Source organism: Lithobates pipiens, unplaced genomic scaffold (genome assembly GCF_037356315.1).
Source record: "Lithobates pipiens isolate NorthernLeopardFrog02 unplaced genomic scaffold, aLitPip1_a1.2 Scaffold_8, whole genome shotgun sequence".
Lineage (NCBI taxonomy): Eukaryota > Metazoa > Chordata > Amphibia > Anura > Ranidae > Lithobates > Lithobates pipiens.
Genome location: NW_027507903.1, coordinates 288301700 through 288317752, shown reverse-complemented (window position 1 = coordinate 288317752; position 16053 = coordinate 288301700). Strand labels below are relative to the sequence as shown.

General features: G+C 45.5%; 1 protein-coding gene across 1 annotated transcript in view; it reads right to left on the bottom strand.

Moving 5' to 3' along the window:
• Window positions 1-14047, bottom strand: part of CDC23 (cell division cycle 23) — a 48839-nt gene extending 34792 nt beyond the window's left edge. Inside the window, exons 1-3 of the mRNA XM_077472352.1 lie at window positions 13864-14047; window positions 5936-6008; window positions 4389-4526 (exon numbers count right to left, since the gene is read on the bottom strand). Coding sequence (XP_077328478.1) covers window positions 4389-4526; window positions 5936-6008; window positions 13864-13970 — 318 coding nt within the window. The 5' untranslated portion in view covers window positions 13971-14047. The remainder of the gene's footprint in view (window positions 1-4388; window positions 4527-5935; window positions 6009-13863) is intronic.
• Window positions 14048-16053: the final 2006 nt, after the last annotated feature.

Sequence of the window (16053 nt, the reverse complement as noted above, 5' to 3'; positions counted from 1 at the left end):
AATTGATCACTTTTATTGCTGTCACAAGGAATGTAAACATCCCTCGTGACAGTAATAGGTGGTGACAGGTACTCTTTATGGAGGGATCGGGGGTCTAAAAGACCCCCCACCCCTCCTTTACACTTCAATGTATTCAGATCGCCGAAAACGGCGATTCTGAATACCGGATATTTTTTTTAAACTGGCGCCATTGGCAGCCGAGTAAACGGGAAGTGACGTCATGACGTCGCTTCCGTGTTTACGCTGAGGAGACTGGAACGAAGCTGATTACGGCTTCATTCCAGTCCCTGCCCAGCATCTGCCTTTGTTAATGATGTCGGCCGTGGCCTGATTGTCCGTGGTGAAAAGCACCATCTGTTTTGTCCAAGTGTGGCCCTAGACCTGGGCAGCTACAACAATGGGATATAGCTCCGAGACAGGAGGACTGGGTAAAATCAGGGATTAAGAGAATTTCTGGGGGCCTAGATTCGGTGAACAAATATGGCCGCAAAGCCGATGGAGGCTGCGGCACTAATGACCACCTGTGGCGGCTCGTCTGACACTGCCGGAATGAACATTGAAATGCCTTTCCAGCTGGTGAGGAACTCGTCCCAAATAGCCAAGTCTGCTACTGCTGCTTGATCTAGTTTGTGAATTCGGTCTGGGTCTTGCACTGGTGTGAGAAAGACTAAAAGCTGCGATATGAAAGACTGTCCTTGAGGAATAATCCTCATTGCAAAGTTCATCATCCCTAGTAAGGACTGCAACTGCCTCCTGGTGCACCCTTGCGACTGGGTGAAGTCGTGGATTGTTGCCCTGATACGAGCTAGTTTGTCAAGAGACAGGCTAGCTTGCGTGTCAAGCGTGACACCTAAAAAGGTAATGGAGTGTGCCAGTCCTTCTACTTTGTGCTTGGCTATGGGCACGTTGAGGTTTGGCCTAAATCATTCTTAACTTGTCTAGATCTGCCAGGGTTGTGCCTGATTGCTTGATAAGCAGGAAGTCATCAAGGTAGCGGCTAACTCAGTGACAGCGGGCCTGGCGAGACAAAATCCATGTGACGGGCTGAGCAAAAAAAATGTTGAACAGCCACAGGCTGTTCTTGGACCTGAAGGTGAACTTGGTGGCAAAGTATCAGGACTCCCTCCACTTAATACCGTGCCACCACCAGAGAGACAGTTTGATAGGGAGGAACTTGAATGCATCAGATATATCTGCTTTGGATGGCCAAGTCAACTGAGGCATACTTGAGGGAAAACCCCTCGGAGGGAATCAGGGAGTTCAGCCTGGGGATGGGAGAAGAATGAGGCGCAGATAAGGCATGCACTAACAGTTTATTACTGGACTTGCACTTGACAAGCCCAATAGGGCTGACTCTCCAGACTGGTAAAGGCGACTGTGGGAAGGGGCCGATAATAAAGCCTTTATTCACTTCTGACTGCAGTAAGGAGTCAATTGCTTGTGTGTTGATGGATGTTGACTGGAGATTCCTGCATTTGTGTGTAGAGAAGGGTAAAGTGATGAGGCCGGTGTGGAACTCTTCTGTGAAGCCGTGTACCAAGAATATGGCCAGTAAGGGAGTGGGGTGTGTAGAGAGGAAGAACCACAAAACAGCTGACATCTATGCGGCCTAGTCAGGACTTACCCACCCGTTTCACTTGACAGGTGGTGCTTGGATAAGCTTCATGGCATGCTGTGCAAATATGGGAGTAGCCTGCACTGGCTAAGGAAGCATCCGCCGTGATTAAAAAATTGTTGCAAATGGGGGCTTCTCCTAGAGAAAAGATAGCCCTAATCTGCTGGTCGTGATTGCTTGGAGGTCCTAAATAGTGCTGGGGTAGGAATGGGGGTAGAAGGGGCTTCTTGCAGTCGCTTCAGAGCACCAATTCGCCATGTGGGTAGTGGACTGGCAAATGGTGCACATCGGTGTGCGGAGGCCTGCAAAATGGCGGCAGAAAAGGTCCGTGTCAGTAATGCTCTAGTCTGTCTTGACCAGGAACTGGCTGTGCTTGGCGGCTGCCTTGACTGAAAATGAGCAGTGGTAGTCATAAAAAGGCATGCCCTCCATACTTGTACCCTAGGTCTGTGACTGAATGGAGATATAGGTCCAGTTCTTCCCTCCTGTTGGAGGCAGCTAAGCAGACATCCCTGAACATCTCAAAAGCCAAAGTGAATTTGGTGACTAAGTCTGCAGGTGAGCCTGGGGTCTGTCGACTTAATGACCACTGATACGTCCCATATGCGCTTGTCAGCCACATCATGCACCGAAATCAGCAGAGATGCGAAATTTACGTCCTTGCCCTCCAAGATGTCCTTCCTGAGGCTGGCAGGGACAAGGCAAGCAGGGAGGACAGTAGAAGGACTCCGGCATACCTGCAGGAGGCTAGCCAGCGCCATGACCACGAATGGGTCAGGAAGGGTCGTGGGAAGGCAAGTCTTCAGGGCTGCGACTCTGGTCTGCGTGTCAGTAACTGTTGCAGACAGTAGAGTGCAGCTGGGAGATGGCCCCAGATATGGGCTGCAAAGAGTGCTGGGTCCTGTAGCAGCTGTTGTCAGGAAAAGTAGCCTGAATAGCTCTGCCTTTCTGGCCGTAGCAGGGTAGGTGATGGCCTTGTGTGGTCTGCCACTCTCTGAGCCCCTAGAGGGTGACAGAGGGGTAGGTGTAAGGTCATCACCGCCAGCCTGCGACATGACTCAGACTATAAAAAAAATAAGGGGGTGCAAGTGTTATGAAGAGATGTAGTTTTGCACAGAAGGAAAGCAGGGCACAGTGACTGGGTTTTTGGAGAAGGATCCCTGAATTGCACACCTTAGTGACACCCTAGCAGCACGGATCGATACTGGGTCAACCGGAAACCTGTGACGAGGGTGACATAAGTGTAACATGTATGTTCCTTTAGCTGAGAAGAAAAAATGACCTACCCTTGCCATGCTATTGGCCCTGGTGGAATGAGACTATGCTCTTCCTTGTACACACACTTTTTTTTTCCCCATCTGGGGAGAAACGACCAACCTGGTATAGGATGAAACCTGAGGAAAAGAGAGAGGATGATGAGTAGCCGGTACGCTACTGAAGATAAATGTATGACTTGATGTTGTTGCATGTATGCAAGGCTGACTGGCCCTGTGGTGTGTTTGTAATCTGGATTTTGTCCGGAATGTTTTGATGCTACTGGAGATAAGCCGGCGTTTGCATGGTTGCGAAGGTCACTATGAGTGTTTTAGGCTGCTGCGTCAAAATTGCGTGATTGCAAGGGTCTCAGTCTGGTGTGATGCGATGATACTGCATGGTCGCAAAGGGCCTCAGTCTGGTTTGCTTAGACAATATTGCGTGGTCACAAGGGACTCGCTGTGTGCGATGTTGGTTTTTGAGATGGTTTTGTGTGGTCGCAAGGGTCCTGGTGAGTGTCCTGCTGCTGGGACGATATTGTGCGATTGCAAAGGTCCCAATGAGTATGAGGTTTGTTTCGAGAAGATATTGTGTGGTTGAAAGGGTCTCAGTGAGTGTCAGGCTGCTGAGACGGTATTTTGTTTGCAAGGGTCTTGTACGAGTGTCAGGTTGTTGGGCCGAAACTGCGTGGTGGCAAAGGGGGTTTATACATTATATATTTATTTTTATGAGTGAGGGGTAGCTGAGACGTTATTGCATTTGCAAGGGTCTCAACAAGAGTGACAGGCTGTTGATACAGCTTTGCGAGGATGCGGGGTCTCAACGAATGGGAGTTGAGTTGGTGAGAAAATAATAGAAACACCTGGCTTGTTTGACAGTTTCACCGAACCCCTAAGCGGGTAGTACAAAATCCGTCCGATTCGTAGGGGGAACTAACGAACAACCTGCGGGACAACGAATGATAAGGAATAGGTACGACATAAAGAGAGTCGTGGCAAATCTTTATCTGCGACAGTGAGCCATGCGAGCGGTTGGTGGCAGAGTGTGGTGGGAGTGCAACGTAGCAGGAAGGTGTGGCGTGATGCTTTGCACAAGGCAAAACAAAATTGGGTATGGAAAAATAGAATGAGAAGTGCTTATGAATTTGTAAGTTCCACTGCGGGATCTGAGAAATTATATATATATATATATATATATATATATATATATATATATATATATATATTTTTTTTTTTTTTTTCCACTAACAGTGAGACAAGATATTGGAATGAATATATTTTCATTGTTTTATGCATTTAAGATTACAGAGAATGTAATAGGAGGTACAGAACACCCAAAACTCCAATGTAGACAGAAACAGTAAGGATTATATCGTGGGTGGGGGGATTCCCGCACTGTTGGGATATCTATGACACATGAAGATAGTTCTTATCTATAAGTATTCACCTGACACTATATCTAAATACATTGGCTAGACTGACCCTTTAACTCTACAAACAAAAATGGACCATGTTCTTACCAAATACCTTGAGTACATGTACAGGAAGTAAGCTTTCTGGCTCTTGCACCCTCGAAGGAAGTAAGCAGCTCTATCATACTCTTTTAAGTCAAAATAAGACTTGGCCAAAGTATAAGCATCCAGATCCTGGGCATCTTCCTGGCAAGGACAAAACATATGTTTTTATTTGGACCGAGGAGGACATCATATTTAGCATGAGAAATAAAATAAAAAAAAAAAGGAGTGGAGTAATTTTCTATAGGAATCAGACTCGATTTATTGTCCCAGTTATTTTGCATATAATATGTATTAAAGCACATTAAATGTTGATTACATCTAGCATAAACAAATACAAGATTCTGGAAGCTTAACCTGTGCACCTAAGCCGGCCATAGATGTATGGGCAGGCTGAATATACCTAAGTTGATCAACCGAATAAAACATGGTCACAACCAGCTTGGATTTTTCATGTGATTATTGCCAGCGGCTATAATCACAGCGTGTTCTCTCAGCTGGGGCGGCTCCCCCCGCCAGAAGAAAACGATGGCCCTGCGGGAGGGATTTCCCCATCACACAGTGTGTTGATGGGGAAATCAAGAAATTTTCTTCTAATAATCTATGGCCAGATTGAGGTTAGTGGAGCATGGGGGAAAACAAATGCTCAGTTTAACCAAAAAGATAATCTGCAAAGCATAGGCTATAGAAACACAAAATGATTTAAATCTATACTTTGAACACAAAAACTAGGATTTAAATATATTCCTCAATACTTGCAATGGGTATAAATCTACTTTCCTGGTGCCATCATGGCAGCATACGCATGACATATGCTGCCATGGATAGGCACCAGGAAAAGTACAGAAAGGCAATTATTCCATTTTCCTGGTGCCTTCATGGCAGCATACCATGCGTATGCTGCCATGGATAGGCACCAGGAAAGGAAAATGACAGGGAGGCAAGTATTAAATTTTCCATTTTGTGTGCACCAAATACTTTTACAAACTCAGTTGTTACTTTTTAAAAGTAGTGGTGACATCACCACTGTGCTGCACATATGTTCTGCAAACAGGAGAGCTGTGGGAGGGACTTTGTAGGATTCACCCACTATAGGCTGCCTGTAAAAACTACTGGAGGGGGTGGATACAAGACCCGTCATCCTGTACAAGATGAGGGATCAGCAGTGAACGGTCTATATTATAGGAAGCTTCTACACAGAGAAAGTTTCAGACTGGATTACAGCACAGATCTGAAGTAAATACACAAAGCACACCAAGATGCAAGTAATAATAAATAAATATCTCATATTTGCATAACCCAAAAATCTGCTTTAAAAAAAAAAAAAGAGAAAGTGTTAGTTACCCTGAATGTAAACTGTACATACATAGGTTGGTTATCAGTCCATTTTTATCCTACTTTGCAAACCTTGCCCAATCAGCATCCTCAAGAGTAAGTGGGCAGGAAAAGTACTATATGTTTTCTACTTCCAATGTACCACATGGGACCTTTGTTAGCAAAGACAAGCAAGTAACATTTCCAGAAGATGAAGAGATGTACATACTCAAACATACCTCAGTAAGTGCAGGCGTCGGTGGTAGCTCATTTAGGGGTATGGATTCCAATGAGAATGCAAGTTCGGATGCCCTGCAAAAGTCCACCCAAAAAAAAAAAAAAAAAAGTTAAACACAAAAAACACACACCTGTAAAAGTTCTACTTTTTATTTTATTTTACTTTTCTGGTAGGACGCCCTCCTAGAACTGAAAAACCATCCTGTGGCTATCTTTCAGCTATAGTGCTGTTAGCCAGAGGGAGGCAGATGCGGACAGCTAACAAAACCCAGGCGTCAGGGTGCAATATTTCATTCACCATGGCAACCTGGAGCCTGGGATTTGTCGAGCCCTGCCTTATGCCATCAAAAATTAATGAAGACATTTTTTGATATAGCAATGTCAAAGGCAAGATCCTTAAGCCACAAATAATGAAGCAGACTCATGTGCATGGAGTGAGATGAATGGCAGCCTCAGCCAGGCCATGCTCCCAACGTGATGATGGTGTGGGGGGGGGGGGGGGATTATGTTGGGGGTGTGGTCTAGGTAGAAATCAGGCTGAGGCTGCCATTCATATCACTCCATGCACACGTGTCTGCTTCACGATGTGTGGCTTAGTGTCGGTTCACACTAGTGCAAAGTGAGAACCCTGCGAATCAACTGCGGGTTCCCGCATCGCACCCAACAGCCACGGCAGTTCACACTGCCATATGCGAACTGCTGGGGAGTGTCATTATATGTTAACGACACCCCCCATTTTAGCTTGCATATCACACTGCGAACTGACAGTTCAGACATGAATCGGATCGCATATGTTTGAACACACATGTGATCCGATTCTGGTCCGAACAGAAAAAAGGGTCCTGTGCATGTTTGGACCGAATGTCGTGCAATATCAGCAATACTATCTGTATGGCTGACATCGCACCGCACAGACATCGCATGTAACGTGAACAGCAGTGGTGCTGCGAATTGCATGTGATGTCTGGCATCACACTAGTGTGAACTGGCACTTATGGATCTTTTCCTTTGGCATTGCTGCAGCATGGAGCCAAGACAAGCACCCTCTCCCTCCTGCACTCACAGCCGTCTAGTTGGACTTTACATCTCTGCCTGAGCGGCACCTAAATTTAGTATTTTTGGGTCACATTTTTTTAATATACTTTAATGCAACTACAGTTTTCTGCATTATTTCCTCAACAGCAAGATGCATATTTAGTAAGGCCTTGTATAGCAATCAACTATCACTAAGATTTTAATGATCTTGCCTCATCTAAATTTTGTGATGCGATAAGATCTAGCACATCAACATTGCCCTGTACACTGTCTAACAGACATAAACCGGCCATATATTAATCTAATTTAGATCCATGTATGGCTATTCCGTTTGACAGAAGTCAATCTAAAGCCTTATACACACGATCGGACTTTGTACAAACTTTCCCGTGGACTTTTGTACAAAGGGCGTTGGCCGTAAGTTTGTATTGCATACACACGATCAGACTTTTTAGGCAAAAAACGCGAACGTAGTGATGTTTCAACGTACTGACGACACTTCAAAAGACACTCCAACGCCTCTTTGGTCAAATTCTGTATTGTTGTCTGATCTTTTGCATTGGTTCCGAGTAGGGATGAGCTTCGTGTTCGAGTCGAACAAACGTTAGACTCGAACATCAGCTGTTCGCACGTTCGGCGAATACCGAACGTTATGGGCCATTCGCGCCAAATTCGTGTAGCGCTCACGGCTCACAATGCACTGCGCCATCGCAGTGCATTGCTGGCTCATGATTGGCCAAGCATGCACTGTGACCCCGCATGCTTGGCCAATCACAGTCCCAGCAGCGAGGAGAGCCATGATTGGCCACAGGCAGGATGCCTGTGGCCAATCATAGCTCAGGCTGTGTAGTGCACGCCCCACACTATATAAGGCCGCCAGCGCGGCGGCCTTGTGTAGTGTGTTAGCGTCTGTATGAGTTAGTGGGTGTTCTCTGTGTACCTTCAACACAGTATACACCGTTCGTTATCGGCCGATTTTTGTTCTTGCTCTTCTGTAATTGAGCTTTTAGCAATCTGCAGGAGTTTGTGGGTGTTGTCTGTGTGCCCTGACCGCAGTATACACCATTATATACACCTATATAGCTAGCTATATTGCTCTTCTGTAATAGAGCTTGCAGTCAGTTGTAGGAGATTGTGCGTGTTGTCTGCGTGCCCTGACCGCACTATACACCATTATATCCACCTATACCAGCACCAGCCCAATTTTTCAGCCCCTGTTTAACAGGGGCGTTTAATAACAATTTTTGATGCAATGCTTTGCAGGCGGGCTCATTCCTGCACTACAACTAGAGTATATGGGAGAGGTTGCAGTGTCGTGGCACCAGTGCCAAAGGCCCAATTTTTCAGCCCCTGTTTAACAGGGGCATGTAATTACAATTCTTGATATAATATTTCACAGCAGGGCCCGTTCCTGTGCCCACCGAGAGTAACTGTGAGGACTTATAGTGTTGTGGCACCAGCACCACAACCACCAAAGGCCCAATTTTTCTACCACTGTTCAACAATGGCATGTAATTACAATTCTTGATATCATTCACAGCAGGGCGCTCCAGCGCCCACCAAGAGTCACTTTGAGGGCTTACAGTGTTGTGGCAACACCAACACCTTGTTCCGCCATTTCTGCAGAGCATATATGGCAGGCCCCTACTTTCAAACATCCAACTTACAAATGTCTCCTACTTGCAAACGGAAGGAGACAACAGGAAGGGAGATGGAAAAAAGACGGACGGCAAAACAAATTATACAGGGGTGATAACCCTTCCCTATGTTTTCCAAAAAGCTTAAATAGATTTTTTGACTGGAGCTACACTTTAAAAATGTACCAGTTCAAAATTACAAACAGATTCTACTTAACACAACAAATCTACACAGTCCCTGTCTTGTTTGCACCGCCTGTATACTGCTGTTCTGAGTATATAGGGCCTGGGGGCCCCACGACTTTCCTTTTTTTAATATGGGTACAGGGTTCCCCTTATTATCCGTACAAGACCCAAAGGGGCTGGTAATGGGCAGGGGGGGCTACCCATGCCATTTTTCTCAATTATTTTCATCCATATTGCCGGAACCAGATATTACATTAAAAACGCAAGCAGTTTGAAATGACTTTTTTTCCGTTAAATGTCATTTTGTGCAGGGACTGTTCTAAACACGGGAAACATGTGGCACTTCACAGGCATATTATAGACACCCCCCCAGGCACCATATTTAAAGGAATATTTCACTTTTTTTTCACTTTAATCGTCATTAAAATCAGTGCTCTCGCCAAAACGGCCATTTTTAAAAACATTTTAGGCATTGATCCATGTCCCCTGGGGCAGGAGCCAGGTCCCCAAACCCTTTTTAGGACAGTATCTTGCATATTAGGCATTAAAATTAGCACTTTTTATTTTGAACGTTCGAGTACCATAGACCTCAATGGGGTTCTAACGTTCGTACGAATTTGCGGTCCGTTCGAAAGTTCTGATGCGAACCGGGGGGTGTTCTGCTCATCCCTAGTTCTGAGCATGCGTGTTTGTACTTTGTACTAAGGTCCGATGGTTTTTGTACACACGATCAGACTTTGCTCCATCGGTCTTATGTTGTCAAAAAGTTTGTCCGTTCGCACAGCCAACAAAAGTCCGATGAAAACCGAAAAAGTTTGTCCGATGGAGCGTACACACGGTTGGATGTTGCTCCAAAACAGCTAATTTGCATGTTTGTTGTCAAAAAGTCTGTTCGTGTGTACGGGCCTTAACAATTAACTTAACTGTCAACTGGGAATGCTAGAAAAATTAGTGGCTGTAGCCGCTGATCTACAAGTAAAGCCCCATACACACTATCAGATTATCTGCTGAGTTTTTCCTTCAGATTTACCAAAACCATGTAGTAGAAGGGCCTGCCTGATTGCATACACATTGAAACTCCTAAGGTTTGTCCTCATATTATATACTTTTGGTAAATCTGAAGGAAAAAGTCAGCAGATAATCTGATAGTGTGTATGGGGCTTTAATGTGTTCTGACAGCAGAGAGTCCTGCTGTCAGAATACAATGTCCCAGCTGGAAGATTCCTTCATCCACCTCACTTGTGTGGAAGGGGGAATTTATTTTATTTTTTTCCCCAATCAACCCACTGGCTTATCAGAAAAAAAATAAAAAATAATATCATCTATAGCCACCTTTAGCAAAGCAGCTTACTGGTCATAGTCACCCAAGCTGAAAATTCTATATAAACCGTAAACAGCAATATTCTAATTCAAAGGACTCATTCACGTGGCCAAATCAGCTGTGGAGCTACAAGTATCTTGCAAAACAAACTCTCAGCCTGAAGCCCAAGTGAACGCAGACTGCCAAAGCCAGGAAGCAATGACAGGTTGATCGGTGGTTACAGCTATATGGAAGTATGGAAGACGATCACCCCTGGAAGCACTCTGCTCGCATCCAGGGGCGATCATCTGTCTTGCACACACCTGGGTACACGGCCTCAGTTTGATGCAAAACACTTACCACACCATGACCAATTTGGCTTTGTGAATAAGACCCAACATCTACGTAACCTTTTCAGGACTGCCCATTACACTTATACTGCAGCAGTAGAGCTGCACGATTCTGGCTAAAATGAGAATCACGATTTTTTTGCTTAGAAGATATATCCCGATTCTTGTGGCGTAACATCATCTTTCACATTAAAACAAAAAAAATTGGGCTAAACTTTACTGTTTTTTTTTTTCATTGAAGTGTATTTTTACCCAAAAAATTGCGCTGGAAAGACCGCTGGGCAAATACAGTGCGACATAAAATATTGCAGCAATTGACATTTTATTCCTTAGGGTCTCTGCTAAAATATATATAATGTTTGTAAGTAATTTTCTAGCAAAAAATATTGATTTTACCTTAAGAAGCAAGTGTCAGAAAAAGATTTAGACTTTAAGTGGTTAAACTTCCTGCATTTACACCATTGTTTAAAAACTTGGCAGACTTCCTGGATTTTTTTTCTTTACACACAGAAGTTTCCATTTGATCTAAGAAGGAAGTTAGTTACAGTGTTTCATTTTAAAAACTGGGCAGACCGCCAGGGATGTTTTCTTTTGACAGCCTAGTGAGCAGATAAGTCTCTCCACTTGTTATATGAAAGAATCAGCAAACTCTGCAATAGAGATCATGAAAGGGGTTGAATCGAATCAAGATTTTAACAATTAATTGTGCAGCTCTATGCAGCAGGGCAGTCCCGCTGCGACAAATCTTGTACATGCACATGATTTAATATTTCTAGGTAGGAGGCGAATGCCCGCCACCCCAACTGTGCTGTCATTCGCTACAGCACAAGCCGATCAGCAGGTCCCAGGAAATGTTTTATGGCCAGAACCCGCTATTTGGCTGAGCAAATGACAAAAAAAAGCCATGTGTAGGTAAACCGGGGTCCCCAACCCCCAAACTGTTGACCGGTGTCAGTCGTGATGCCTCTGCAACCGGGCCCCAAAGGCTGCTCTGTCAGTGGTGTGGCAGGTGAGAAGAGAGAGGACTCTCACTGCCCACCCTGCCACTCTGCCCTTAAAACAGGGCTGCTTTTGACAGAGTTGCTGCCACAGGCAGACAAAGATTATTTACATTATCTCTCACTGTCTGTCCTCGCTTACTCACTCTGGGATAGGACCAGCAAATGTGCATGTGCAAGTTTACTCGCTTGGACGCCACTGGGGAGAGGCTGTCAGAAGCTGTGTAACCTTAAGTCTTTCACTACTGGGGGGGGGGGGGGGGGGGAAGAAACCCCACACACACTACAAATTGCCTTTACATTTTAATTTAAGTGACAAGCTGCTACTGGTATTTTTTGGCAACTAGTGACATTCTACATCTGGTGACAGGATAGTGACAAGCTGCATCTGGGTAACATGTAACGGTAGGTAGTGACAAGCTGCATCTGGGTGACACGGGATGGTAGGAAGTGACTAGCTGCATCTGGGTGACACCTGACGTTAGGTAGTGACAAGCTGCATCTGGGTGACACCTGTCGGTAGGTAGAGACAAGCTGCATCTGGGTGACACCTGTCGGTAGGTAGAGACAAGCTGCATCTGGGTGACACCTGTCGGTAGGTAGAGACAAGCTGCATCTGGGTGACACCTGTCAGTAGGTAGAGACAAGCTGCATCTGGGTGACACCTGTCGGTAGGTAGAGACAAGCTGCATCTGGGTGACACCTGTCGGTAGGTAGAGACAAGCTGCATCTGGGTGACACCTGTCGGTAGGTAGAGACAAGCTGCATCTGGGTGGCATCTGACGGTAGGTAGTGACAAGCTGTATCTGGGTGGCATCTGACGGTAGGTAGTGACAAGCTGCATCTGGGTGGCATCTGACGGTAGGTAGTGACAAGCTGCATCTGGGTGGCATCTGACGGTAGGTAGTGACAAGCTGCATCTGGGTGGCAGGCTACACTGGCAAGTGACAAGCTGCATCTGGGTGGCAGCCGACGGGGGCGCGCTGCATCTGGGTGGCTGGCGACACACTCATGAATCCCACTGATTCTGCATTATGGTGAGTTGAGCCATTTCATATTACAATGTAATAATAGAAATAATGTGTTTCCTGACACCATAAGACCTCATGCACACGGACGTTTTTACAGCCGCTTTTTTGAGTTTTTTTTGCAGCTTAAAAACGGCTGTCCATGTTAGTCTATGGCTTCATGCCCACCTAGGCGTTTTTGAGCTGCAAATAGCATAGGCGTTTTTAAGCTGTAAAAAAAACCCAGGACCAGTGCGTTCCGTGGCGTGGAGCTAGAGCTGTAAAAACGTGAATCGTGGGAAAACGCGCAAAAACGCGTATAAACGCGCAACATATTTTCTTTGTTTTCTGAGTGCTATAGCCAAGAGATGTGTTTCTTAAAAAACGCTACTTAACGCTAAAAAACGCGCAAAAACGCCAATGCAAAACGCGGTAAAAATCGTGTTTTTAACGATGATTTTTCCAGGCGTCGGAGCTAGCTTTGCAGTCAGTTTTTTAATACGTCTGTGTGCATGAGCACTAACAATCATGGTGGGGTGATCATTAAAGCGCTAACACCAGCCATCGCCCTAACAAATCACCCATGGCCATGTTAGCTTGGGTGCAGCCTTGCATGACCACGCAATTACCAATTAAAGTAGAACATTGCTAAATAGCAAAAAAGCCTGGTCATAAAGGGGGGTAAAACCTTGCAACGGTCAAAGAACATCATCCTCCCAATAAAAGTCTCTTTACATTTTGGATCAGCAGATCCAGCGTTGTCCTGTTGCCTCTCACAACGCTCTCCTACCACATTTCACATCCCATCTTCCTTTTTACACCATAGGGAACGGACTGTGTCGCCCAATCTCACATAGAGATCTGGTGTCATGTCACATTCGGCTACCCATCACATTTTGCTAAACACTGGAGTGCACATGCGCAACGCCATATGCGTTCCAACACAGGGCTGCTCGCCGCGCTTCACTCGCCATAATTATAATCTAACTCTATGGCCACTTAGATGGTGGGGCTTGAACCTGGGCTCAGGGTGTGGGCACAAAATTATGCGCACACAGATCGCCAGTGTTGGAACGCATATGGTGGCGTCGCGCATGCACAGTCCAGCGGGTAGCCAAATGCAATGGGTCACCATATGTGACGAAACACTGGCACTGCCTCTGTTTACATGAATGGGGAGGGGGAGAGTAATGCCTAATGCCTCCTCTTGGGATATGTGATTCTGGAATTCCAGGAGGCTACAGGCAGAAAATAAAGTAAGAAAAAAAAGTAAATAAAGAAAAAATATATATATATGTTTTTTTAATTTATTTTAAACATTGGAGGGGATGTAGAATGCTGCAAAGTGTTGTGTGTGAGTGCAATGTGCTTTCCAGGCACTCCTCCATAGAACTGACACACATCATCACACTCTCACCATTTCACGCTGTGTAGGAGGCCCCGCTCCCGGCACAACCAGCTCACGCTCAGCAGCTGCTTCTTAATTTCCCGGAGATCGGAGAACAGAGCACTCGTCGCCGCCATGTTTCCCTACCAGCGTCACCGATTGTGTCTTGACATCTTCCAATCAGGAGCTAGCTTACTGCTTCCGCTGTACCAATGTGCATGCCACGGCCTCGACGCAGAGCCGGCCCAGGAGAGCTCTGATAGGTTGAGATGCGCCGGAGGGCGCCGTCATGTGACTGAGCGCGAATTATAACTGGGCGCTGTGGTTGGCCGAGTTTCTTGTATGGAAGTAATCACAGATCAATGTTCTATGTAGCGGTCTTGGTCAGAGTTTGGCATGGAACCAAGTACCTAGTATAAGGGTAGGGAATTACTTCCCGCCTTCATGGTTTCTCATGACTTGTTTCCTTCCTTTACCTCAGATATATTGGGGCTGTACTTATATAATTCCATCATTTGTCTTCTTCCCTAGTGCAATTCCTCCATAGTGTATTGGCAGCTAAGGATGTGTGTGGACTTGATAAGGGCACAAGAAATAGTAGCATGTACCTTTTTCACGAGGTTAAAGTGTATCTAAAACCCTAAGACCCCTTTCACACTGGGGCGTTTTTCAGGCGTTTTTCATGCGCTTTAGCGTTAAAAAATACGCCTGAAAGAAGCCGCAACTGCAATCCCAATGTAAAAGCCTGAGTGCTTTCACACCGAGATCCCTTTCATACTGGGGCGTTTTTCAGGCGCTTCAGCGTTAAAAAATACGCCTGAAAGAAGCTGCAACTGCAATCCCAATGTAAACGCCCGAGTGCTTTCACACCAAGGCGCTGCGCTGGCAGGGCGTCAAAAAAAGTCCTGCAAGCAGCTTCTTTGCAGCGCTTTTGGAGCGGTGAATAAAGCGCCCCTTCCCATTGAAATCAATGGGAAGCGCCTGTAAAACGCCTGAAAAACGCTATTGGCAGCAGCGTTTTGTGGGCACTTTTAACCCTTTATTTGGCCACTAGCAGGGGTTAAAAGCGCCCCAATAACGCTCGAAAAACGCTGGTAAAGCGCTGCTAGTTTAAGCGGCGCTTTACGTGCGTTTTTCGGGCGCTGACATTGTGAAAGGGTTCTTAAAGCACTTGGGCTTTCACATTGGGACTGCAGATGAGGCTTCTTTCAAGTGCTTTACAGGCGCTTTTTTTAACGCTAAAGCGCCTGAAAAACGCCTGAAAAACGCCCCAGTGTGAAAGGGGTCTAAGGGTTTAGTCGCACCAGCCTTTGCAATGCAGCAGCTGATTTGTTCTGAGGTCGGGATCAGCATAGTGATAATGCGTTGAGCTCGGTGCATCACACTTTTTTCTTTTTAGACAAACTATTGAAATGTCATACAGACATCTCATAAAGTTCAGTTGCCAGCCGTGCGGTGAGAGGCCGTGGATTGTCTTGCGCTGTACTGTGCACGCAGCCCTTTTTTTTTTTGTTCAGCGCACTGTGCCCGCACACCACCGCAACACATTGGTATGGATATTATTATATAGCACCGGCAGTTTACGCGGCGCTTTACAACTTGAGAGTAGACTATACAATGCACTTTAACCACTTGCCAGCCGGGCCATAGCGGGCCATAGCGTCAAGGATCCAGTTAAAGGGTCATTGACAGCGGTGTTTGCTTTCCAAAATGGGGTCATTCTTTTGGGAGTTTCCATTGTCCTGGTACTCCAGGGCCTTCAAAAGTAGAGGTAGTCAAGAAATGAGATGTGTAATTTATGCTCTTAGATTCTAGAACATCTGATGGTGCTCCCTGCATGTTGGGCCTCTATGTGGCTAGTCTGTGTAAAGGTCTCACATATGTGGTATCGCCATACTCAGGAGGAGTAGCAGAATGTATTTTGGGTTGTAGTTGCAAGTATGCATATGCCATGGGAGAGAAATAACTTGTTATTATGACAATTTTGTGAAAAAGAAAAAAAAAAATCTTAATTTTGCAAAGAATTGTGGAATAAAAAATTACAAGTTCAAAAAACTCACCATGCCTCTTACTTTGGAATGTCCGCTTTCCAAAAAGGGGTCATTTGGGGAGTATTTTACTATCCTGACATTTCAGGGCCTCAAGAAATGAGATTGGCTGTCCGTACATCAGGTGTGATCAATTCGTATCTTGTAGACTATAACTTTTCACAAAGACTAA